At 37.1% G+C, this 27,590-nt stretch overlaps 1 protein-coding gene across 1 annotated transcript in view; it reads left to right on the plus strand.

Annotated features, from left to right (window-relative positions):
• The window catches only part of LOC148950041 (cilia- and flagella-associated protein 157-like), an 83,031-nt gene extending 60,242 nt beyond the window's left edge, over positions 1-22,789 (plus strand). The window contains exons 5-6 of the mRNA XM_089091770.1: positions 11,368-11,521; positions 22,582-22,789. Coding sequence (XP_088947896.1) covers positions 11,368-11,521; positions 22,582-22,789 — 362 coding nt within the window. The remainder of the gene's footprint in view (positions 1-11,367; positions 11,522-22,581) is intronic.
• Positions 22,790-27,590: the final 4,801 nt, after the last annotated feature.

Genomic DNA, 27,590 nt, shown 5'->3' on the forward strand with positions numbered 1-27,590 from the left:
TGACAAGATATGATTAATGACATTATTGCAGGAGTATGCTTGTCTTCTCCTTCTTGTTCTCTTTAAAATGCTAATACCGGAAAGATGACGATAGGATTTATCAACAGGTAATGTGTTACCAGAAACTCTAGCAAAGACTTGTCCCCGATCATCGACAATTATTTTTAAGTTTGCATTCTCTTTGAGCACTAATTTCTCTGGTAATGTTACTCTTGCATATCCACCGTTTACACGATTGAAATTCTTGGGTACTCCAAAGAAATCTAACTTCTCACTGTCATGACAACGCATGCATACATTTCCAATAGTGTTACCGCTTGCACTCGTTTCATAGTTTAGGTATTTCTCCTTGTCTGCATTCAACATGACGATAATTTTTTCATGTGCACATACTTTCGTCGAATAACTCATTTTCACTTGTTTACAGATATGAATTGTGTGTTTATCCTTCCATTGCGTAAAAAATACTGATTTAATGCATGCAATAAACTAGGTAGTGTCGATAACCTGCCATAGAGTACCAGTGGGAAAGCCTCGTCGTGTCCATGAACAAGCACAGAGTATGATTGGTAGAGCCGTAAGCATATTTCATGTCATTTTAAGATACGTAAAAAAGTTAAAAAAATACCATGTTAAAAAATTCAAGAAAGTATTTACGAATTGGGGAGGGGACTCTTTGAGGTTGGAAAATGGGTTTAGGAATGACATTATGAATGGAACTTGTTCAGAAAAGATATAATAAAGCCATAAAAAAGTATTATAATGTGGGGCTCAGGAGTCTTTGGGGGTCCGGGGGCCCTTTGGGATTGGGTGGTCTTTTGGGAGCCCAGGGGGACCTTTGGGGACCGGGGGAGGACCTTTGGGGCCCAGGGAGGGCGTTTGGGGATCCGGGGCCCTTTGGGAGCTTGGGGGACCCTTTAGGATTGGGGAGGGCCTTTGGGGCTCGGGTAGGGCCTTTTGGGGTCTGGGGGGCCCTTGAGCGCCGATTGGTCCTTTGGGAGCCCGATGGACCTTTGGGGACTGGGGAAGGGCCTTTGGGAGCCCGGGGAGTCTTTTGGGTCTGGGGGCTCTTTGGGAGCTTGGGGGCCCTTGAGGACCGGGGGCTTCCTTCGGGTTGAGGTAGGGGGATTGGAACCCTTTGGGGTTGTGGTAGAGGACCTCACAACACTGTTCAAATGGAACTTGTGCATTATAACGACCACGGAGTTTGACCCTCAAATCCTCTTCTAAAATCTCTTCAAAAATCATATTTTAAAATGTCTCTAACTGTTTCGCCGAAATAATTCCCTAAAATGGCTAAAACGGTTTCGCCCAAATAATCCCTAAACGGAATTTCAGCATGTTCCTTTTGTTTAGCATCCCTGTGCTTTCACATTTGAAATTACAAAGAAACCTTTTCGCGCGCTAAGATCTAAACTTTGCCTCGGAAACGATTCTTCTGGAAGAACTCCAGACATTAATAAACTTCGCGCCGGAGACAATTCAATCAATCGTGACATCATCTGTTATGTGTGATCTAAACTTTGCCTTGGAAACATTTCTGTTCGAAATCCAAAGACATTAATTAACTTTACGTCATCTGTCAGACATTAATTAACTGTTTCCCGGAAACTCATAACATTTGGCTCAAACAACAGCAACAAATACTATTTCTGGATCATAACATCTGCCTCGAACAACAACAGGAAGGAAGTGTCATTAACTTTGCCTCGGAAACAACAACAACATTGACCTTGGCATTCGCTGAGAGCGTGCCCAAAACAACAACAACATCATTGATCCCATTAACCATGTGTTCTCCCTAATGTCTCTATCGTGTGCCCAAAACAACAACAATAATATTGACCCCATTAACCACGTGTTCTCCCTAATGACTCTATCGCGTGCTCAAAACAACAACAACAACATTGACCCCATTTACCACGTGTTCTCCCTAATGACTCTATCGCGTGCCCAAAACAACAACAACAACATTGACCCCATTAACCACGTGTTCTCCCTAATGACTCAATAATTCATGAAAGTGACAAAATTCCTGTTTTTCAAATTCTCACTGACAAAAACCATAAAAACATAAATAAATTTGAGAAAATTCCTGTTTTTTCAAATTTTCACTGAAAAAGACCATAAGAAACAGACATAAATGTGACAAAGTTCCTGTTTTTTCAAATTCTCACTGACAAAATCCATAAAAACATCCATAATTGTGAGATAGTTCCTGTTTTTTCAAATTCTCACTGACAAAAACCATAAAAACATCCATAAAAGTGAGAAAGATCCAGTTTTTTCATTCTCACTGACAAAAACCATAAACCACGTGGTTCTATGCCCATATATGGACTCCCGGTCGGACCTCATGAGGCATCTCTACTCTTTTATGCCCTCAGGGCATAACTTAAAACCCATGCCCTGAGGGTTTTGGGGGAGTGTCCTCCTCAAAAAGATATTTTCTATCTGGAAATCAACTACGCTGAACAAAATGGCTATCTCAAAATTTTGATTGGATGTGTTTGGGGGACTGACGGGTGGGGGGGGGGATTATTCCCTCCAATCACTTTCGACTATTAAAAAGGGCACTAGCCACTCCAATTTCCAATTGAATGAGCCCTTTTCGAAGTTTCCTTCCATATGAAGTGCTCGGGTATGGAGAAAAAACAAAAAAACAACACGTTATGCCCATATTGTTCTTTACTAAGGCAACGCTAGTGCGCTGCCTATGATGGTTGAAAGACGATATAACGAAAACTTAAGGGTCAAAACAGCACCCCAGGACCCAAGGGCAGGTGTTGTAAGTTATGCCCTAGGGGAATATATGGTTCTTATTGAAGGGAGGCTCGTAAAAACTTCAGAGATGGCTCATTTGATTGGAAATTGAAAGTTCTAGTTAAGGATTTTCGAGTCAAAAGAGATTGGAGGGCAACTAGCCCCCCATGCCTATTTTTCCCCAAATGCATCCAATAAAATTTTGAGATAGGCATTCAGTTCAAATTTTTCAAAAGTCAGATAACAAAAACTCAGATGTCGTCACATGCCCCCAAGGTCTTGAAGCAGACGTTTTAACTTATGATCTGGGGCATATATGGATCATATGAAACAGATGCTCGTACATACTTCCGAGAGGGCTTATTTGACTGGGTATTGAATGTTTGACCTAAAATTTTAATGGTCCAAAGAGATCCTAGGGCAACTAGCCCCCTACCCATCTGATGAAAATTTGAGATAGACATCTTGTTAAAAATAGTTCAAAGGTCGGATAAGAAAAATCCAATATCAATAGAACCGCCCAGGGCACGGGGGAAGGCGTTCTTAGTTATGCCCTAAGGGCATATATGGTTCTTATGAAAGGAATGCTCTTATAAACTTCATAGAGGGCTCATTTGATTTAAAATTTAAAGTTCTAGTTCACTTTTTAAGAGTCAAGAGAGTTAAACTAGCCCCCCTACGCTCTTTTTTCCCAAAACTCGCCCCCTACAAATTTTGAGATTGCCAGTGTTTTGGAAGTTGTTCAAAAATTAGATAACAAAAACACACCCCAGAGCACGGGGGATAGAGGTTGTAAGTGTTGTCCTTGGGGCGTATATGGTTCTTATGAAAGGGATGCTCGTATAAACTTTAGAGAGGGCTCATTTGATTGGAAATTGAAAGTTTTGGTTCAATTTTTAAGAGTCAAAAGATATCCGAGGGCAACTAGCCCCCCCCCACATACCAGTTTTTCCCCAAACACATCTCATAAAATGTTTAAAATAGCCATTTCATTAAAAATAGTTCAAAGGTCAGATAAGAAAAATTCCTTTGTCGACGGAACCTGCCAGGGCCCGGAGGCAGGAGTTTTGATTAATGCTCTAGGGGCATATATAGTTCTTATAGAAGGGATGGTCACATAAACTTTGGAGAGGGTTCATTTGATTTGAAATTGAAAGTTATGTTCACTTTTTAAGAGTCAAAAGAGATCGGAAGGCAACTAGGCCACCCCCCATGCTCTACGCCCTACATCCATCAGATGAAAATTTTGAGATAGGCATTTTGTTAAAAATAGTTCAAAGTTCTGATAACAAAAAACTCCGGTGTCGACGCAGCCTTCAAGGCCCCGGGGTTAGGTGTTGTAAGTTATGCCCTGGGGGCATATATGGTTGCTATGGAAGGGATGCTCGTATAAAATTCCTAGAGGGCCCATTTGATCGGAAATTGAAAGTTGTAATTCACTTTTTAAGAGTTAAAAGTGATCGAAGGGTAGATAGCCTCCCCCCCACATTCCATTTTTTTCCCTGAGACGCTTAATTAAGAAGGGGTCGTCATATAAACTTCAAAGGGGGCTCTTTCGATTGGAAATTGAGAGTAACCTTTTTAAGAGTCAAAAGAGTACCCTTTTTGTGCCCTTTTTAAGAGTCAAAAGTGATCGGAGGGCAACTGGCCCCCCAAGCCCTTTTTCCCCAAATACATCTGATAAAAAATTTGAGGTAGCCATTTTGTTATAAATAGTTGAAAGATAATATAACAAAAACACCTTTACGTAAGATCATTTCGTTAAAAATAGTTCAAAGAACAGATAAGAAACTCATGTGTCCACACAACCCCCCCCTAGGGCCGGGGAAGGCGTTGTAAGTATTGTTCCGGGGGCAAATATGGCTCTTATAGAAGGTGTGCTCGTATAAACTTCAGAGAGGGTTCATTTGAATGAAAATTAAAAGTTGTAGTTCATTTTCTCAGTGTAAAAAAAGATCATAGGGAAAATAGCCCCTCCCGCCCTCCACGACTTTGGGCGTATCGTATGAATAAACCCATATAATAAAAATTTCAGGTGACCATTTGGCTAAAAATAGTTCAACCATCGGATATTAAAACTCCAGGGTCGACACAACCCCCAAGGGCCCAGGGATAGGCGTTGTAAGTTATACTCTGGGGATATATGTGGTTCTTATATAATGGATACTTGTATAAACTTCAGAGAGGGCTCATTTGATTGAAAATAGAAAGCTCTAGTTCACTTTTAAAGAGTCAAAAGAGACCAAAGCTTAATCTAGTCCCCCACGCCCTTTTTCCCCAAACCCATCCGATAAAAATTTTGAGATAACGATTTTTTTAAAAATGGTTCAAACATCAGATAATAAAAACTCCGAGGTTGACAAAAACCCCTTTTTTCACTTTGATATTGTTACTTTGATATCAGTTCTGATACTTTGATGAATATTTGATTTTTTTTTTTTTTGATTTTGAAATAAGGAATTTTCAAAAACTTGAAATTTTTTGAAATCAAAAACTAACAAAAATTAATTAAAAAAACTTTCCTAAAAATAAGTTTTTAAAAGAAAAGTAAAGACCGTTTTAAACTTATGCTCAGCATATACAAATACATTTTAAAATTCAAACTCAAAACGACCAGAAATTACTATTAAAGAATAAATGAAACCCAAAACGAACAGAAATTAGATAAGCAATCATAGCAAAAACATACAACAAGTAATAATATAAATGAATAAATAGATCTTAAAGCGAGTAATGCTTAGATTGAATATGAATATCAAGCTTAAAATTAAAAAAAATATTTTCCTTTTGAAGTATAAATGAAACTTAAAACGAACAGAAATTAAATAAACAATCAATGCAAACAAACATACAATAGAAATTGATGTAAATAAACAAACAAATCTTAAAACGAGTGAAACTTAAATTTTATATGTAAATCAAGGTTGAAACGAACAAAAATCACTATAAACAAGAGTTTGGGTATGACCTCCTTCTCTCACTGTAAAAGTCTAAAACCTAATACGTCATTGGCGCTTTACTGAAAACTGTATGCGTCTTGAACAGTATTGGAAAGTATAAACAACATCAAATTGAATATTGGATGAATAATGATATTAATTGTTGAAAGATCCATCAGTTCAAGAATTTATTTCACTGTAATTGTATTTTTATTTTCAATTCTGTAAGAACTGGAAAAGAAAATATATGTAATATAATCCATTTTCAGTTAAGCGCCAATGACGCAGTAGGCTTTTGGTTTTTATTTACAGTTATGAAAGGAGGCAGTATTCAAACACTTGTCTGTAGGGAAACTACATTCGTCTTTAACAACTTTAAAAAGAGCTAACAAATTAAATCGAATATTTTATGTATAATGATATTAATTGCTGAAAGCTCACCAGTTCAAAATTTTCCTATAATTTTAATGTTTATTTTCAATATTAAGTACAAAAGAAAGCATTTGTCATAAAATTGGTTTTCAGTAAAACGCCAATGACCCTGTAGGTGTTAGACTTTTACAGTGAGAGAAGGATGTCATACCCAAACTCTTGTTTGTGGTGATTTTTGTCCGTTTCAGGCTTGATTTGCATATTCAATTAAGTTTAACTCGTTTTAAGATTTATTATTAATTTACATTAATATATATTGCATGTTTGTTTGCATTGATTGTTTCTTTAATTTCTGTTCGTTTTAAGTTTTATTTATACTTCAGTAGGAATTTTTTTTTTCATTTTAAGCTTGATATTCATGTTCAATCTAAGCATTACTCGCTTTAAAATCTATATATTCACTTATATTATTACTTGTTGAATGTTTTTGCTATGATTGCTTATTTACTGTATTTTTGTTTTGGGTTTCTTTTATTCTTTAGTATTAATTTCTGGTCGTTTTTATGTTGTAATAAAAAGTTCAATTTTTTAAGGATTTCTAATTTTTAATTATGCCATTAAATTTAGATTTAAAACAAATTTTTCGGAAAGTTTTTTTTTAATTAATTGTAGAAAAAAGCCAAGACAGAAAGTCTGAGTAATTGAGAGGCAAAGGTTTAAATGACCCGTGTAAATGGCGGGAGTAAGTATAAATTGAAAGCATATTTTCTATCTGGAAATCAACTACGCTGAACAAAATGGCTATCTCAAAATTTTGATTGGATGTGTTTGAGGGAATAATGGGCGTGAGGAGGGGGAGGGGGGCTAGTTGCACTCCAATCACTTTCGACTATTAAAAAGTGCACTAGCCCTTTGAATTCCCAATCGAATGACCCTGTTTTGAAGTTTCTACGACAACGCCTTCAATAAAAACCTGATATGCCCCCAGGGCATAACTTAAAACCCTTGCCCTGAGGGTTTTTGGGGAGTGTCCTCCTCAAAAACGTATATTCTATCTGGAAATCAACTACGCTGAACAAAATGGCTATTTCAATATTTTGATTGGATGTGCTTGGGGGAAGGATGGGCGTGGGTGGGGGGGGCTAGTTGCCCTCAAATCACTTTCGACTATTAAAAAGGACAATAGCTTCTTGAATTTTCAACCAAAAGAGTATGTTTTGAAGTTTCTACAACAAAGCTTTCAATAAAAACCTTCTATGCTCCAAGGGCAGAATTTACAATCCTTGCTCTGAGAGTTCTGGGGCAGTGTCCTCCTCAAAAACATATTTCCCATTTGGAAATCAGCTACGCTAAACAAAATGGCTATCTCAAAACTTTTATTGGATGTGTTTGGGGGAACGATGGGCATGGGGGGGGGGGGCTAGTTGCCCTCCAATCTCTTTCAGGAAATAAAAGGAGTCGTATTCCTTTGAATATCCTATCGAATGAGCTTGTTTTGAAGTTTCTACGACAACGCCTTCTACAAAAGCCTCGTATGCCCCCAGGGCATAACTTAAAACCCTTGCCCTGAGGGTTGTGGGGGGGGGTGTCCTCCTCAAAAACACATTTTCTCACACATTTCTTGCCCTCCAATCACTTTCGACTATTAAAAAGAGCACTAGAACTCTCGATTTCTAATCGAATGAGCCCCTTTTGAAGGCTCTGACGACCCCTTCTATGTGAAGTGCCCTGCTTTAAAGAAAAAAAACAAACTGTACATTGTCAACACTGATCTTATATGCCCTCAGGGCATAACTTAAAACCCTTGCCCTGAGGGTTGTGGGGGACTGTCCTCCTCAAAAACACATTTTCTATCTTGAAATCAACTACGCTGAACAAAATGGCTATCTCAAAATTTTGATTGGATGTAGTTGGGGGAATGATGGGCGTGGGGGGAGGGCTAGTTGCCCTCCAATCACTTTCAACTATTAAAAAGGGCATTAGCCCTTTGATTTTCCAATCAAATGAGCCTGTTTTGAAGTTTCTACGAGAACGCCTTCTATAAAAACCTTATGAGCCCCCAGGGCATAACTTAAAACCCTTGCCCTGAGGGTTGTGGGGGAGTGTCCTCCTCAAAAACACATTTTCTATGTAGAAATCAACTACGCTGAACAAAATGCCTATCTCAAAATTTCGATTGGATATGTTTGGGTGAATCATTGGCGTGAGGGGGGGGCCCTCCAATCACTTTCGACTACTAAAAAGGGCACTAGAACTCTCGATTTCTAATCGAATGAGCCCCTTTTGAAGTCTCTACGACGACCCCTTCTATATGAAGTGCCCAGCTTTAAAGAAAAAAAAAAATAAACTGTACATTGTCAACATTGATCTTATTTGCCCTCGGGGCATAAGTTTAAACCCTTTCCCTGAGGGTTTTGTAGGAGTGACCTCCTCAAAAAGATATTTTCTGTGTGGAAATCAACTATGCTGAACAAAATGGCTATCTTAAAATTTTGATTGGATGTGTTTGGGGGACTGACGGGCGTGGGGGGGCTTATTGCCCTCCAATCACTTTCGACTATTATAAAGGACACTAGCCACTCCAATTTCCAATCGAATGAGCCATTTTCGAAGTTTCCTTCGATATGAAGTCCCCGGGTATGGAGAAAAAAAAACAACAACACATTGTGCCCACATCGTTGTTTACTTAGGCAGCGCTAGCGCGCTGCCTATGATGGTTCAAAGACCATATAACGAAAAATCATGGGTCAACACAGCCCCCCAGGGCCCAAGGGCAGGTGTTGTAAGTTATGCCCTAGGGGAATATATTGTTCTTATTGAAGGGAGGCTCGTAAAAAATTCAGATATGGCTCATTTGATTGGAAATTGAAAGTTCTAGTTAAGTATTTTAGAGTCAAAAGAGATTGGAGGGCAACTAGCCCCCCACGCCCATTTTTCCCCAAATGTATCCAATAAACATTTTGAGATAGGCATTAAGATACAAATTTCTCAAAAGTCAGTTAACAAAAAATCAAGTGTCGTCACAACCCCCCAGGGCCTGAGGGCAGACGTTGTAACTTATGACCTGGGGCACATATTGTTCATATGAAAGGGATGCTCGTATAAACTTCAGAGAGGGCTCATTTGATTGGAAATTGAAAGTTCGAGCTCACTTTTTAATAGTCAAAAGAGATCCGAGGGCAGCTATCCCCCAACCCATCTGAGGAAAAATTTGAGATAGACATCTTGTTAAAAATAGTTCAGAGGTCGGATAAGAAAAATCCGGTGTCAATAGAACCCCCCCCAGGGCACAGGGGAAGGCGTTCTAAGTTATGCCCTAAGGGCATGTATGGTTCTTATGAAAGGGATGCTCTTATAAACTTCATAGAGGGCTCATTTGATTGGAAATTGAAAGTTCTAGTTCACTTTTTAAGAGTCAAGAGAGTTAAACTTGCCCCCCCACGCTCTTTTTTCCCCAAACTCGTCCCCTAAAAATTTTGAGATTGCCAGTGTTTTGGAAGTTGTTCAAAAATTATATAACAAAAACACTCCCCAGAGCACGGGGGATAGAGGTTGTAAGTGTTGTCCTTGGGGCGTATATGGTTCTTATGAAAGGGATGTTCGTATAAACTTCAGAGAGGGTTCATTTGATTGGAAATTGAAAGTTATGGTTCAATTTTTAAGAGTCAAAAGATATACGAGGGCAACTAGCCCCCCCCCCCACATACCAGTTTTTCCCCAAGCCCATCTGATAAAAATTTTATAATAGCCATTTCATTAAAAATAGTTCAAAGGTCAGATAAGAAAAATTCCTGTGTCGACGGAACCCGCCAGGGCCCGGAGGCAGGCGTTATGATTAATGCTCTAGAGGCATATATAGTTCTTTTCAGTAAAACGCCAATGACCCTGTAGGTGTTAGATTTTTACAGTGAGAGAAGGATGTCATACCCAAACTCTTGTTTGTGGTGATTTTTGTTCGTTTCAGGCTTGATTTGCATGTACAATTAAGTTTCACTCGTTTTAAGATTTATTATTAATTTACATTAATATCTATTGTATGTTTGTTTGCATTGATTGTTTCTTTAATTTCTGTTCGTTTTAAGTTTCATTTATACTTCAATAGGAAAATATTCTTTTTCCATTTTAAGCTTGATATTCATATTCAATCTAAGCATTACTCGCTTTAAAATCTATTTATTCATTTATATTATTACTTGTTGAATGTTTTTGCTATGATTGCATTTTTAGTTTCTGTTCGATTTTGGTTTCATTTATTCTTTCATAGTAATTTCTGGTCGTTTTGAGTTTGAATTTTAAAAGGTATTTGTATCTGCTGATCTTAAGTTTAAAAATACCTTTACTTTTCTTTGAAAAAGCATTTTTCGGAAAGTTTTTTTTAAATTAATTTTAGAAAAAAGCCAAGACAGAAAGTCCGAGTAACTGAGAGGCAAAGGTTTAAATAACCCGTGTAAATGGCGGGAGTAAGTATAAATTGAAAATCAAGTATTTTGCAGTTGGTATCGAGACATGGCTAATTGCAGAAAAAGCCAAGACAGATAGTCTAAGTAATTATGAGGCAAATGTTTAAATGGCATGGGTAAATGGCGGGAGTAAGTATGACTCTCTTATTGGACAAATATTTTTGTGTTAAACCTGAAAGGTTTAACGCCTTTCCCTCGATATGATTCCTAAGGGGGTCATATCGAGCTAATGGTCCGGGAATATCAGAAGAAGGCTCATTTGAACAGCAATTCAATGTTATAGTGCCAATTTTAAATGGTACAAAAAATTGTGGGGTAGTAAAGCCATTATGTCATTTTGCTGCGAAAAAAATACTTCGACCCAAAAGATTTTTTTCATTTTTGCCACGTTTAGTAGTGTAGTGAAGTAAGCCAGCTAATTGGTAAATTTTACGGTTTTTATCATCCGTAATAATCAAATGTAAACAACGTGTTGAATTTCAAATACAATTTGGAAAGAAAAGAAACCTTCCATCTTCAAAAGAAACCTTCCTAGGTGTTTGGCGTTATAGGTTTTTAGTTCTTTTTTTGCTCATTTTCACCCAAGTAACTTTTTTGGGGACTGCTCTCTCATTAAAAATTGGTGTACCGATGGGAGTTAAACCCTTGAAGGTGCAGATCAGGTCATGTTATTTTCTATGGTCTGAAAATCATTATGTCATCTGCAAGGTGTATCATTACTTGGCCACATTTCTCGTACTGTTTGGTTTTCTTTCAAGAAGGGGTGCTCTTACCTTTTCAAAACTCAAAATTTAATTTACTGATCATAGTGATTAATTTGATTTTGCATCTAGAAGGGAAATTAATGACTTTGGAAGAATTTCGACTACAGCGCGAAGATTTACTATTGAGATTTCTGAAGCTAGAGGAAGAGCTGATGAAAGAAAAAGCCGCAAGTAAAGAGAAAGATGAAGAAATAATTAAAAGAATAATTATGGAGAAAACCAAGTAAGGAATTGGAATTTTTGGTGTTCAGGCTTTTAGAACTGGGCTAGAATTCCCAGAGAGTTCTTTACACTAACTATGACGCATACTCTTTAACTACTTAATGATGTTATTCACAAAAGAGAAAAGGACATCAGCCCTAAAGGGCTGGGCACACGTAGCTGATTTCGGGAACTGATTTCCAAATCAGTGCCGATTTTAAAAGAAATCCGTGTTGATTTGAGCTTGAAAAATTTTCTAGTTTTCAGCGCCGATTTAAAAAATCAGCGCTGATTTTCATCATGATCATCACAAAAAAATAGGGATACAAATAAACAGTGAGCCAGAGATGTCTGTGGTGAAACATCCCGCTACTGAGCTGAGAATTAAGCTGAGATCAATCATGCAACTATTAACAAACTCCAGTTGACTATATATGCCCATGATTTTTTGTTTTGAAAATGCGTAATAAATTTTTCTTTTGACCAATTTTTCTTACCGCTATCATTTGTCCACTGATGCTGAAATCGGTTCCCGAAATCAGCTACGTGTGCCCAGCCCTTAAGAGGACTTACTAGCAAAAAACAGTGCTTCCCGTGTGAAATGGAATTTTCCTCCTTCCTCAAGGCGGGTATAAACCCTCCCCGCCGAGTGAAGGATTTTTCACATTAGCAATTAGAACTGTGTGCTTTGTATTTTAGTGATATAAAGCATTTTAGGGGATATTTGAAATTTAGAAAATAATTTGGACCCGTCTCTAATCCAACTCATTGAATGGAACCAGCCTAATTTGAAAGATGCCCGTACGAGGGTTTTTAAGCATGCCGATCAAATTTTCAGCGGCCCTTTGCGTGGGAAATTATTATTATTATTTTATTACCCATTATTAAACATACAAAATGTTGTAAATGGAGTACAAGAAACGAAAAAAAAAGTAACATCAAATAACAACAAAATATCCGAAGAAAACTCAACTACAGAAAAACAAGATTAAGATCATTCCTACGACAAACAAAAAAAGACAAATTTAAGTTATTGCGACACATAATGAAGAGAGGCTTGGTTCAAACGCCTTTGCAAATCGAACACGGCGATTCAGTACAGATATAGGAGAGTCGGATATACAATACTTCAGAGATATATTCGAATTCCTCATCCAAACTGGAAGACGAAGCAGATACTTGCCATATCTGTAGAAAATAGACCGAATATTGCGGCGATCAGACGAAGTAAATATTTTCCAAAACGGAGATAGGGCTATCACATGTGGCAAAACAAAAGCATTATACACCCTTGCAAGTAGAAAACGGTTAAAGTGGCACTTCATTGAAACGAGAGTTCCATAAGCTCTGCGTGTCTTTACAGCGAACAACGAAACAAGGCAATCGCGGGTTTCTTTAAGATCGCTACAAATTCTAAAATCTAACAAAATCTAATGCAGAAAACCATATGTTTTTCTTGTTATCCTCTTTTTTATATTATTCTTTTGTTTTTTTTTTACTTCGGTTATTTATATCTTAGTGTTCATAAGTTGTAGTTCTTACAAATATTCACGGACTTGAAATTACAAAAAATTGCATAAGAGCTTCCTTGCAAATACAAAGGTGCCCACGGGTGCCAAACAATCCGTAATGAATTTCAAACAGTTCGTGGTAACAAACTGTAAGTAAGGAGCGACCCGGCTCAATGGTAACCGAAACTCTAAAAAACAGAATTTTGATACCAATAGATACATCAAAAGAATCATATTTTAATTCTAATTTCAAATATATAAGTTTCATCAAGTTTAATCTTACCTATCAAAAGTTAAGCGCCTGAGAAAATTTTGCGGATTTTTTAAAAAAGGAAAAAAGACCCCTTAAATACCATAAAGTCTTAATAAAAATAACACCGTTATATTCTACATAACAGAGAACCCTACTGTAGAGGTTTCAAGCTCCTATCTACAAAAATGTAGAATTTTCAAATTTTTGCCAGAACAAAGATCCCGGATGCGTGTTTTTTTTTTTTTTTTTTTTTTTTCTTTTCTTTTTCTTTTCCAGGGGTGATTGTATCGACCCAGTGGTCCTAGAATATTGTAGGATGCCTCATTGGAACGGGAATTAAAAGTTCTAGTGTCCTTTTTCAGTGACCAAAAAAATGAAGGGCAACTAGGCCCCCTCCCACGCTCATTTTTTTCCCAAGTCATCTGATCAAAATTTTGAGATAGCCATTTTGTTCAACATGGTTGAAAATATTATAACTATGTCTTTTAGGATGACTTAACGCCTCGAAGCCCCCAGGAGGAGGGCTCAAAGTTATGAACTTTACCCAATGTTAACATATAGTATTGGTTATTGGGACTCGGCTCAATGGTAACCGAAACTCTAGAAAACGGTATTTTGATACAAATAGATACATCAAAAGAATCAGATTTTAATGCTGATTTCAAATATATAAGTTTCATCAAGTTTAATTCTACCCATCAAAAGTTACGCGATTTTTGAAAAAAGGGGGAGACACTCCCTAACAGTTGTAGAACCTTAATGAAAATCACACCATCCGATTCAGCGTATCAGAACCCTACTGCACATGTTTCAAGCTCCTATCTACAAAAATGTGGAATTGTGTAATTTTCACAAGAAAATACATCACGGATGCGTGTTTATTTATTTTTTTTTTCCAGGGGTGATCGTATCAACCCAGTAGTCGTAGACTTTCGTGAGAGAGCTCATTTGAATGGAAATTAAAAGTTCTAGTGCCCTTTTTAAGTTACCAAAAAAATAGAGGGCAACTAGGCTCCCTCCCACGCTCATTTTTTTCTCAAAGTCACCTGATCAAAATTTTGAGATAGCCATTTTGTTAAACATGTTCGAAAATATTATAAGTATGTCTTTTAGGATGACTTAATCCCCCGAAGTTCCCGGGAGGAGGGCTGAAAGTTATGAACTTTACCCAATGTTAACATATAGTATTGGTTATTGGGAAGTACACAGTACAGACGTTTTCAGGGGAGATTTTTCCTGGTAGTGGGGGGGGGGTCGGCCAGGGACGGACGCAGGGGGGCCTTCGGGCCCGCCCCCCCCCCCCCCTGAAATCTCACGATTTTTTTCATATTCCCATAATTTTCTGATTTTTCTCACAGAATAATGGGTTTGAAGGATTTGGCCCCCCCCGATTCACCCCCTAGTCAATACCTCACTTTTTAAGCCAGAGATTTTTTAGTTCTTCCATAAGAGCTATTTTTTCTAATTAACGGCCTTTGTAATTAAGCGGTCATTTTTAAAGAATTGGAACAAAATTCGAACTTTCGCTTAAAGAGCAAGGTATTGACTAGGGGGTGAACCCCCTAATATATGTATTAATAATATATGAATATAGAAGTTTGTTACGTAAGTTAATTCGTAAGTTACGTATATTTGTTACTAATAAAAACGTTCGTAAATAAAATGAAACAAGTTTCGAGAAACCATTTAACCAAATGAAAGTAAATCAATATGAAAATTTTGTTTTAATTATTCATGTACTGTGAGCCAAGATCAAAACCTGCATTTATTCAAAAACGTTCAAAAATTAAATAAAAAAACAAGTTTTTTTAACTGAAAGTACGGAGCGACATTAAAACTTAAAACGAACAGAAATTATTCCGTATATGAAAGGGGCTTTCCCCTCCTCAACGCTTTGCTCTTTAAGCTAAAGTTTGACTTTCTCAAAACTTTATTTTTTTTAAAACAATAAAAAACTTTATCGAAAAGAGCGCGGCGTTGTGGAGGGGATAGTCCCATTAATATATGGAATAATTTCTGTTATTTTTAAGTTTTAATGTCGCTCTTTACTTTCAGTTAAAAAAAACTTGTTTTTTTTTATTTAATCTCTTGTAAAGATGGAGTTTTGTAATCGAAACAATTACAAAAGGAACATAAATCCTAACATGTCACAAATCCGATATCTTTAATATTCCCAGACAACTAAAATTATTCTCGAAAAAAAATCTCCATGACTTCTTTTTTAACTTTTTTAGGCTTGAATTTTCCCAAATACCTTTTCTTTCTCAAGTCTCTGTCCAATCCGCGTTTGATTACAAATATGTCAAATATCTTGTAAATCAAGACAATATTTCTCAAACAAAACTTAACATACAAAAGTCAAGTGACTAAAATAACGAAAAATTATAAAATGTTCATAATAATGTAACTTATAGTGTAAAGTATAATAACAAAGAATTGTGAATTATTAATAAAAATTATTATTTCCTTTCCTTGCTGACTTCCTTGGAAGAGCCGAGATTGAACCTAAGCCAAAAGTTTCCAGGCGTGGCTTTATCCACTATGCTATTACAAGGTGTTAAATTTTAATATTCATAATGCGTATGAAATGGAGCTGGTCCCTGAGCGAAAATGACGCCATATTCTAGAGGATCTACTGTCACTGGAACTAAATCGCCACTCTTTACACTTACATTTATAATAACTGAATTCGGTATCGGGGCTACTGAGAAGAAAACTTGCGAAGAAAAAAATTTGTATTTTATAATTGAAAATAAAATATCTTGAAAGCACTTCCATTATATTTTACCCCTCCCCTTCTTCTCCTCTAATATGAAAAAATATCAAGGGGGAAATCTATATTAGCTGCAATTATATTATCTTATATATCATATTTCTTCTTTGTATATTCGTCTTGTTATTCTTTTCTTATGTTATTATTTTACTTATTTTCTTATTACTTTGGTTATTTATATCTTTGTATTTACAAGTTTTACTTCTTACAGATAATAATGGAGTTAGAATTACAAAAGTTTGCAAAAAACCTTCCTTGCAAATACAAGGGTGCCCACGGCCCGGCTCCCTTGAAATCTGGAATTTCCTTGAATTTCTGGCCATATTGTATTCAGGATGTTTTTAAAGTTTGACTTCATATTATTGGCCATCGTTAATTTTTTTTTTAATTGTACAACCCCCCCCCCCCCCGAAAAAAATTAAGTACACGCCTGGTATGGGCTACTATATATTGCAGGTTTAATTCAAGGGAAGAGACAAAGCGAGAATATTATCACAGGCTTCCATGTTAAAATTTAGATTTTAGTTCCGTTAGGTTATTTTTGTGAAGCCATACAGAGCCCGAAATATGATTTTATGAAAATTTAAAGAAGTAAAACGAACAAAACTTTTCAGTGGAAACCTTTTCTACAGGTAACCTCTCTGTTTCTCAGTGATTCAACCGCGGTCTGGATCATTCAGTATTTCAAAAATGAAGTCAGTTAACTTGGTCCAAATTTATTTTAGAAGTCAAACACATTCAAGTTGTATGAGTAGGCTAATATTCAATGGCATATACAAGAAAATTTGATGGCTTATATTACAATCAAGTCGCTCATATTGACAGGTCCATACAATGAACAACAGAAAAAATAATATCCATAATTGATAAAGGTTTTATTACGAGATACATTTAGTGGGAAAAATGTCCATAATTCTTTAGTGGTTGCTTTGGTTCATTAGAATGAAAAATAAAAAACCCATCCTTTCAAAGGTAATTGGGTATATACTCGTATACCCTGAAAATCTCTTTCTGGCTTATTGATACTTTAGTAGTGAAAAGTAAGGTGAATGTAGCAGTCTATGAAATAAGGTTCAAAATACGTACGTATCTGATAATTTCATTCGGTTTTCTAAAAGAAAGACTGGACATAACGAATGCAATGGAAACGTTGGCTGCACTGTTAGATGGCCAGAGTTAGAGAGTTTCGAGTCATTTAATGGAAAAGACGTCTATAAGCTCTTGATGTTAGCTTTGCCTCATAAGATTGGAAAATGTACGTCCCTCTAAACAGTGGCGTTACTAGCCAAAATGCTTTGGGGGGGGGAAGAGATTTTACCGACTGGCTGGCCATTTTTACCGACTGTTTTTGTCAATATAATTAGCATAATGTCCGTTTTGAATTCAATATGCAAAATCACTGCAAGAGTCGATAAAAGCGCTGCATTTACCAACCGAGATTTAGATTTTGGTACATATCATGTCACTATTTTAATGCTGATTATTCAACCAAATAGAAAGTTGTAGCGCCATCTGTAAAATCACGACAGGAGTCGGTAAAACTGCTGTGTCTACAGATCAAGTTCAAAATTTCTGTAGATGACATGTCAGTATTGTCGCGGTCTTTATTGAATCGAACAAAGAATTTTAGCGGCGTTGGAAAAATCGTGCACTTTGCGCCACAATTTTTTCAACGCCGCTACATTTACACAACTTAACAAAATAGTATATCTGCACCATCTCAGGAACGGCTAAGGGAGTCTATTTGAAAATTTCAAGGGGTGTTGGACCCGAAAGTAACAGTTATTTGAAATTGCTGCTTTAGTCAGCTGGATAAATTGGCAAGCGATTAGCTTATTTTTGGGCTTATAGACAATAAACTCAGAGAAAGATTTCTTGCTGAAGGTAAGAATCTAACTATGGACAGAGCTGAATTGTTGTGTATAACATTAATGGAAACTCAAGTACAACTCAGAACTGTGCATTCTATAGCAAAACAGATTATCAAACTCGAGGCTGATACATTTGGTATGAAAGCAACAAACAACAGACCGAACATAGATCACTAATTCTGTGGGGTCTGTACAGTGACGACCGTAATTGCCCTACAAAAAAAAGGATAAAACTATGGTCAATCAAGCCACTTGGCACGTGTGTGTAGGAAGAAACCGCTGCAACTTAGTAAGGAACGAAATACGGCCAATAGTAATTAAAAATTAATCATTTTTAAAACAAATCGGATCAAAATGGCCAAAACCCTTATACGTCACACTTACAGTCCTTTGGTTTAAACAACAAAGAAAGTTACTTTTTTTCATTGAGAAGCATCGATGTGTCCTCATTTTTTTCCTCCTCTGCTAGAGGGTCACCAGAACATCACAGAAAGCTTAAGGGGTTAAGAGTTTAAGGGCAGAGTTTAAAGGCTTATTTTAAACTAAATTTCTACATCTACATGCTTTTGTAATTCAAAAAGACATTATTTAAAACAGAATTTTTTACTGCATTTTTGCACACAAGACGATAAATGATGCCATAATGATGCCATAACGTTAAAAGTACAAACTATATGACAACGTTAGCTATAATGACGTCAGTACCCCCAGTAGGCTATATGATTCCTTCATACCGCCAGCATATAAAAGGGTGTCAGGTCATGTCGACTTAGCAATTTAAGTCGGAAATTCGTGATTGTGTCATTTATAGTATAGAACGAAGTCTAGCCTATAGTATCTAAAATATTAAAATAAAATGTGATTTTTGACCAAAACCGAAAACGCATGATAAGAGATGATATTCCTAGCTACGTGCTGCACAGAAAACAATGGTCTGCAGTAAAATGGGTTTTGTCACCCCCTCCTCTAATATATACATATTCCAACAGTCCTTTTAAAACTTTATTTAGATTATAATAGTTTGAACTAGCGATGTATTCGTCATAGTTTCGTAAAATTAGACAGCAATTACAAATCAGTTATGGCTGATTTGTAGCCACAGTTAGACATTGACCATAGATTGAGCCAACTCTTTATTTCCAAAATAGCAGACTATTGAAAATTTTTTTCGGAAATTTTTTTTACTGGATGGATACAATCACCCCTGAAAAAAAAAATAAACATGAAGCTATTATCTTCCTTTCCGCAAAAAATACAGAATTCCACATTTATGTACATATAAGCCCGAAACCGTTACAGTAAGTTTTTCGTCTCAACTTAAAATGATAGCGTGATTCTCATTAAGGTTTCGTAAAGTTTAGAGAGTGTTTCCTCCTTTTTTCGAAATAAGGATAATTTTCTCAGGCACGTAACTTTTGATGGGTGAGACTAAACTTGATGAAACTTATATATTTGAAATCAGCACAAAAATATGATTCTTCTGATGTATCTATTGGCATCAAATTTTTTTTAGAGTTTTGGTTACTATTTCGTCTTTTGGAGTTTCGGTTACTATTGAGCCGGGTCGCTCCTTACTTACAGTTCGTTACCACGAACTGTTTGATGATAACGTTAACGTATTTGAATGGTTATGGCTATTTTGGCTATTGGCTATTCAAAGACTAATAACGCATATGGATGGTTGCGGCTTAAAAATTTTACTTGTTTTTCTCTTCTGCTGGTTTGGATTGTTATGGATGCACTTTTGCATAATACTCTCTCTCCTTCTCTGTTTCTATGTAAAATCATAGGCAGCGGGATAGCGCTGCCTAAGTAAAGAAGTAAAGTGGGCACAATGTATTATTTTTTTTCCTCCATACCAGGGCACTTCGTATCGAAGGAGTTGTCGTAGAAACTTCGAAAATGGTTCATTCGATTGGCAATTGGAGTGGATAATAGTTGAAAGTGATTGAAGGGCAAATATAGCCCCCACCCACGCCCATCATTTCCCCAAACACATCCAATCAAAATTTTGAGATAGTCATTTTGTTCAGCGTAGTTGATTTCCGAATAGAAAATATGTTTTTGAGGAGGACACTCCCCCACAATCCTCAGGGCAAGGGTTTTAAGTTATGCCCTGGGGGCATAGAAGGTTTTTATTGAAAGTTTTGTTTTTGAAACTTCAAAAGGGCTCATTTGATTGGAAATTGAAATTCCGAGGGCAAATTTTTATAGTTGAAAGTGATTGGATAGCGATTAACTCCCCTATCAAGCTCACAATTTCCCAAACGTATCCCACCAAAATTTACAGATAGCCATTTTGTTTAACGTAGTTGAAACTCCTGGAAATTAGGTCTTAGAGGATGACAACCACCCTAACAGACCTTAGGGTAAGGGTTGTAATTTATGTCCTGGGGGCATATAAGGTGCTTATAGAAAGCGTTCTCGTTTCCAAAACAGGCTCATTCGATTAGAAATTCAAAAATCTAGCGTCGTTTTTTATAGTCGAAAGGAATTGGAGGGCCACCAGCCCCCCCCCCACGCCAATCATTCCCCCAAACACATCCAATCAAAATTTTGAGATAGCCATTTTGTTCAGAGAAGCTGATTTCCAGATAGAAAATATGTTTTTGAAGAGGATACTCCCCCACGGCCCTCAGGACAGGGGTTTAAGTTATGCCCTGGGGGCATATAAGGTTTTTATAGAAAGCGTTGTCGTAGAAGCTTCAAAAAAGTCTCATTTGATTGGAAATTTAAAGGGCTATTGCCCTTTTTAATAGTCTAAAGGGATTGGAGGGCAACTAGCCCCCCCCCCCGCCCATCATTCCCCCAAAAACATGCAATAAAAATGTTGATATAGCCATTTTGTTCAGTGTATTTGATTTCCATACAGAAAATATGTTTTTGAGGAGGGCACTCCCCCACAGCCCCCAAGGCAAGGGTTATAAGTTATTCCCTGGGGACATATAAGGTTTTTATTGAAATCTTTGTCACAGAAACTTGAAAAAGGGCTCATTTGATTTGAAATTCAAAGGGCTAGTACCCTTTTTAATAGTTGAAAGTGATTATTGATACTTTTTGTTGTTGTTGTTGTTTAGACCAGGACACTTTTTATCGAAGGAGATGTCGTGAGAACTTCGAAAAGGCTCATTCGATTGAACATAGAAAGGGCTGATGCCCTTTTTAATAGTCGAAAGTGATTGGAGGGCAATTAACCCCCCTTCCACTCCCACCCTCCCATTTTTCCATTTTGTTTAAAAACTATATGTTGCCTTAAGATCAAATCAAATTATACTGTGTTTAACGCTAATCTCTGATAACGTATCTCGGCAGTTTACCAAAAACAAGTGGGGGTATTATGCTCAAACTTACAAGGCTTCTTCTGCTCTTAACATTTAACCAAATCAAAATAGCGTAAGTGTATCCAAGCTATCAAAGAAAGTAAACAGATTTTTTTGCGAATGGTATCAAGTTTTCCATTTCAGGTCAACTAGAGGAGGTATGAAACTAAATTAAACAGTACTATTTGTGTCAAGATTTTTAAAAGGGTGTATGTTGTTAAAAATAGCTGAAAATTTTTCTTCAGCATACAAATAGCAGGCCAAACTATAAAGTCTTAAAAAACAAAAAGATTTAAAGTATTATTTTCTTTTTCCCTGAAAAGACTATGTCAATATAAAACGAATAAAAATTAATTAAAAAAACTTTTTCCACAAAATAAGTTTTCCAAAGAAAAGTAAAGAATTCCATTAAACAAAAAATGAGCAAAAATAAAATCAAATAATCTACTAAGCGTGAAACTACCACAAATCAGCATCGATAAATAAATGAAACCCAAAACGAACAGAAATTACAATAAATAACAAAGTCAAACTCAAAACGAGCAGAAATTAACATAAGTTGGGCGCAAAACCCCTCTGCCTTCCCAAGGCCAGAACGACATTTGCACTTTACTGAAAAATACAAATGAATGTACCTTGTCAGTTTAATATATATATATATATATATATATATATATATATATATATATATATATATATATATATATATATATATATATATATATATATATATATATATATATATATATATATATATATATATATATATATATATATATATATATATATATATATATATATATATATATATATATATATATATATATATATATATATATATATATATATATATATATATATATATATATATATATATATATATATATATATATATATATATATATATATATATATATATATATATATACCGATATTTAGTAATGAAAATGATAATATTATTTGAATTATTAAAGTTATAAAAATAAAAACATTTAGTTTCACGCTTGGTAGATTATTTGATTTTATTTTGCTCATTTTTTGTTTAATGGAGTTCTTTACTTTTCTTTGAAAAACTTATTTTATGGAAAAAGATTTTTTAATCAATGTCTAAAGAAAGCAGTAACGCGTAAAATAAAATATTACTGGAAATTTGCAGATTATTTACAAAAATTTTACTGAAAAATGGGTGTGCTGTCAAATCTGGAATTTTAATTTTATCTTTCCCTGTTGAAGAAAATGGCCTAAAAATATAATATTTTTATGCTTACCCCTCCACCGTTTTCTAAGTGCCTAAATAGAGTGTACCAATGACTTCCACATATGAGATCTTCCTCATCATTATCAACTTTTCCAGGGCGAAGACAGAATATAAGGAAAAGCTGAAGGAACTTGCAGTCACAATGGAACAACAAGCGTTAAATCGCTTAACAGAAAAATCCAGGAAAGCAATCGACGAAAACTTTTATTTGGCCACAAAAATTGGCGAACTCGCCAGAAGACTGACTTCAGTTACGACTCAGCTTGAAAACGAAAGGAAAAAGCATCGCCTTTCTAACATCTAAGGGCAAACAACTTTTTAGTGATGCAACACAACAATCCCAATAAGGTTGTTTCATTATTCTGTCACATGAAAAATAGAAATAATAATAGATACCACTTAAATTACTGCAATTTGCTTTAGGTTAAGCTAAGACTAGGGTCACATGTCAGGGTGGGGATAGTGTTTTGTCCAAAGACTACAGTCCAAATATTTTTGATCAAAAAATTTGTTCTAAGTCTTACTTTATATAATTTGCGGCTATGTGTAAACCCAGCAAGTCACTAATCTTAAAAATTTTACAGGATACTATGCAACGGGTTAATTTTTATCTAGAGTGGTTTTAAAAGTATACTGGTTTTTGAATCCTCACGAGAGAGTGGAGGTTTTTTCTTCTCTTTTTTTATGTCAGAAACCTAAAGGCAAGCGAGAATATCTCAACAAAGAGTTTGCGTATAGTCATTTATTTTCGTTAATAGGCGATAAATTTTGTATGTGGCTCGGTAAATATACTTTGTTTTGTCCCATAACTGGAGGATAGTCTTGAAACTTTCAGGAAAACTTTACTCTATAGTAGAGGGGGAGGGAGATTTCTTGTTGTTTGGGTAAAGGTTTTTGGAGAGAAAGGTTACCTTTCTCTCCGATTCTCACAAAACAGTATTTAGCCCAGTAAAAATAGCGTTTGAAATCAAACAAATTGCAACAAAAATGATTTTTGCACCAAAAAATGCAGAAAAATCAGGAGAACAACATACTAAAAGCCCACCAAAATCCACTGATGGGAAAAAGTTTGACAGGGGAAAAAAGAGGGGAAAGAGAGAAAATTCTGAAAAAATGCCAGGACCTCTAATATTAGCCGACTAAATACCCAGTCCTACGTAGTTCAAGTCGCAGAACTCGAATTCTGCATCAGAATTATTATATCACACCACCGGGGGTATCTGATAGGGTTAGCGGGGAAACAGGGGAAAATGAGGAAGACTCAGATTCGCTCGATTTCATCGCTGTAAAGACTATTTCTGATATTATTTGAGACGCAGAATCCAAATCTTCCTTCAGAATACTAGTTTTAACTCATCAGAAAAAACTGGCAGAGGGTGAAAAGTAGGGAAATTGAATTCTCTTTCTTCTTTTTTTTTGGCTGCGGAGCCTATTTCAACAAGGATTCGATCACAGTATATTAAAAATCATCACGGTGTATAACATTCGTACAGATTGATTGTACTTCGGCAAATCACAGACTTAAAACAAATCAAATAATAAAAAACTTAAAACAGGAATTTAGTTGTTAAAATCATCATCAAGGTCAATGCTTTCTGAATTTTGGCAGTCGGTACCATGACACTCGGCATATGCTTTTGTGCAGTGAAGTCCGTTTCTTTTGCACCTGCAACGCTTTGTTTCACAACCTGACTTGCAAGCAAATCGTACCATTCTCAGTAGTGCTTCGGGTGATGGCTTCGAGTCCATCGTTACTGGTACGTACTTGGTTCTGTCTAGCCACCAGCCCCAGTCACATGGGTCCAGATCAGCTGAGCAACCCATCCATTCCATGACCTGTAGGAAAACTCTGAAGAAGTGAAACTTCGCAGCTGATAATGTCGGAGGCAAGCTTTCTGGGCGGACGAACGAGGTCGAAGAAGCCACTTTTATGACAAACATGGTGTGACATAAATCCTGAAGGTTGGCATCAGCTTTAGCCCGATAAACAAGCAGCGTGAGCTTTTCGCCTGCGCTGATGATCTGATGTTTTTCCGAGTTCTTCCGGCAAAAAACCGCCGCATTTTTTTCGAAATTCTTCATTGACCTTAGCCAATAAAAGTGACACTGGCTTTCCTACGCCGTAGAACCTAGAGGTCGTATTGCATCCCAGGAAAGCATGGATGGGCAGTATGACCTCTGCGACTTCCCCAAGCTTGCTTTTTAGTTCTCTTATGTTGTAAAGTTTCAATGTTCCTGGCTTGGTCTCCGCTCGAAAGAAAAGTGGGTATCTTCCTGGCTGGCAATGGTGAAGAAGCAAGACGAGCAGGTCTGTGTCATTGCCAACAAGACAGGTTTCTACTTAAGAACAACTGGTTACTGCGGATGTCACAATCATGAAATATGAACCACCTGAGGCATACACGACGTGACATCCTGATGAGCTTAGCACGCCAGCCAGCAGGGGAAGGAATTTTCCCTTGTTCTTCAGGTTGTTCAGGAAAAAGTCTTTTTTGAGGGTTACCGTTGTTGTCCCAGTAAAGTCGATATCAGGAGATCTTATGCCTTTCGATCTTTTCAAGTGAGTCTGGTCTTTTGTTGACGGTGAATCTTCGTATCCGTCGAACACAACCGTAGAATCTTAAAAAGGAGCTTTGACATAGCTAGCGTAAGCCAGACGTATTTGTCCAAAAGTAGCGCCGGTTGTCCAAGGCAATTTATGTTGGAGCCATCCTCCATCTACAACATATTTGCAACTCGTTGAAAGATTCACAGAAGAGCCTTTGATCATTTTCCAGGGGGCATTTGAGAGGGAAGCCTTGTCAGCTGTGCGTAGTAGTTGGTATGACCCGAAAATTGCAGGAGGAAAAGAGCAAAGTTCATAACCAAGAGTATCCGAGAGATTCTGACCGTCGGCAGTGGCTCCAGCCGCTAGCCGCTGGAAGAATAACGTTTGGTCAATCTCGACCGGCTCACCATCAAGCTTCAGAGCTGACTTTGCAGCCATAGTTACGACTTTATCTTTCCTTTTGAGTACAAAAGTCTCTACTGGCTTTCCAACCATCCCTTGCAGTATGTGCAACCCAACGTCTTTTGCTTCGTCGAAGTTGACTTCTGGCGAAGCATTCACTCCAGTAACAATATTCATTAGCTCCTGACCCCTGTTGAACGGCTGCAAAGGCTCAAGGAACTTGAGCAACTTCTGCAAATCTTCGCTGTGTCTCAATATCCTGGACCCCGATGTATCAACATGCTGGTCGCTTGTGTGGTAAACAGATCCGGTTAGGTCTTGCATGATTGCATTTATTTGAGCTCGCACTGGCATAGATAGTGTTCAGATCTACCGCTGCGCTTCATTCATACCTCTCCCTCTATTGAGACCGCCTGCGGTCTTCAGAGTTTTCATGAAGACTTGTTCTATAACAAGGTCTGCTTCCAGTCCTGACCACGAATGTTCGGTTCTGTTAACAGAAGAGTGACCTTTGGTACTTCTCGTATAGTTCTAGCTGCGGTTCTTTCAAGCCGACAAGGGTTTGTAAATGAATACGGGTTGATCTAGCATATGTAGTTTGACCAAATACAACGAAATAAGGAAGCATACTAAACCAGCTCTGAAGTAACAGGTCGAAATCTCCAGTCTGTTCAGAGCGAACTGACATCCTAAGAATTCTATTCATTTCAGAATACTGTTCAAGCCACAGCTTCGCAGTCCTAGATTCGCTAACTAGCTCCTTCTTTGCCTGCTCAATTTCTTCTAAAAGTGAAACCGCCGCTGGAGACGTAGAAAGGTCTTCAATTGAAATATTTTCGGATGTCAGCTCTGTATAGACACTGGCTGCTCTCACGATTGGGGTGCGGTTTCACTTCGTAGACCGTCGGCAGTATCTTCAAAAGCACAGGCAAAAAGTAAGATATGCAGAGCTAAGTCAAGAAGAGAATGTGCCCTCATTGCTCTAGAAACTGCTTTGCCAGAGATGATGTGTTCTACAATGTTCGGTGCGTAGATCTGTTCAAGGACTTCGACCAAACCTGCTTCTTCCATAAAATAGCCCATACACCCAAGAAAACTCATTCTTCCATGAAAGGACCCAATCATCACTACGATCTCTTTCAAGGGGCTACTGAAAGGTGACGATTCAACCATCATTCTTGTTTTCCAATACAGTGGTTGGTCGAAGGTTACGACAGGAATCTGGTTCAGTTTCTTTGCCTTCTCTGCAAAAAACATCAACGTTGTGTTGATGCACGTGAGATTGGTTGGGTTTAAATCAATCTTAGGCTGGAAAACTATCGATGATCACTTCTGGGTTTGTCCAGCATGAGCTGACTGCATTGCACCTGACCAGCCGACTGGAGAACCTCGCAGAGCTAGCTGAGAATTTATCCACATAATCTCGAGATGTCTGCCATTGTCTCTGAACTCTGGAAGTACCAACTTCCAGGCAGTATGCTTCACGTAAGGGTAGATCGGTACAGCAGCTTTTTCTATAATTTCTTTCAAGTCAAAATCTTTTCTGGGAAATACGCGTAACTCTTCTTTGCCGCCCGGCGACTTAACCTCAAGAATAGCCATACCATATCAAGTACCGTGCCCATCCAGAATGTTAGCGCTATGATCGTAATTGTCTGCAATGTACTGTGCAAGAGTGCCTCCTGGTATTTTGAGTTCTTGGTTGGGGCTTTCAGCCATTGCCGCACATCTTTCAAATCGGAGGGCTTCTGCATAGAAAACAAAAAAGCCTAGGCTGCTGAATGTATTAATAGCGTCGCGTGAGCCGTGCTAATATCACATAGAAACAGCGAACCCCAGCTGCGTAGTTATAATAATACTTCAAGTCCTGGTGCTTCGCATTATTGCTGATCCTAATACTCTGATTACTTATTTCGAGTTGTTATGTCTGATCAAAATTGACAGAAAAAGCCGTAGGGATGGACCAAGGAACTCTAGATTGACCTCTGCCGAAACTAAGGTATGTACTTGGTCATATTCTTCTATGAACAATATCACAGTCTTTATTTCACTCTCCACTATTCTTGCGAAAGCTTTCACAATCTTGACTTTTTCTTTCTCCAGATTTACGTCTTCTGGCAATTGGTAATAATCCCGAAGAACACTTGCAGTCGTC

The sequence above is a fragment of the Artemia sp. Qi Xiang Cuo genome, chromosome 7 (genome assembly GCF_049724085.1).
Source record: "Artemia sp. Qi Xiang Cuo chromosome 7, ASM4972408v1, whole genome shotgun sequence".
NCBI lineage: Eukaryota > Metazoa > Arthropoda > Branchiopoda > Anostraca > Artemiidae > Artemia > Artemia sp. Qi Xiang Cuo.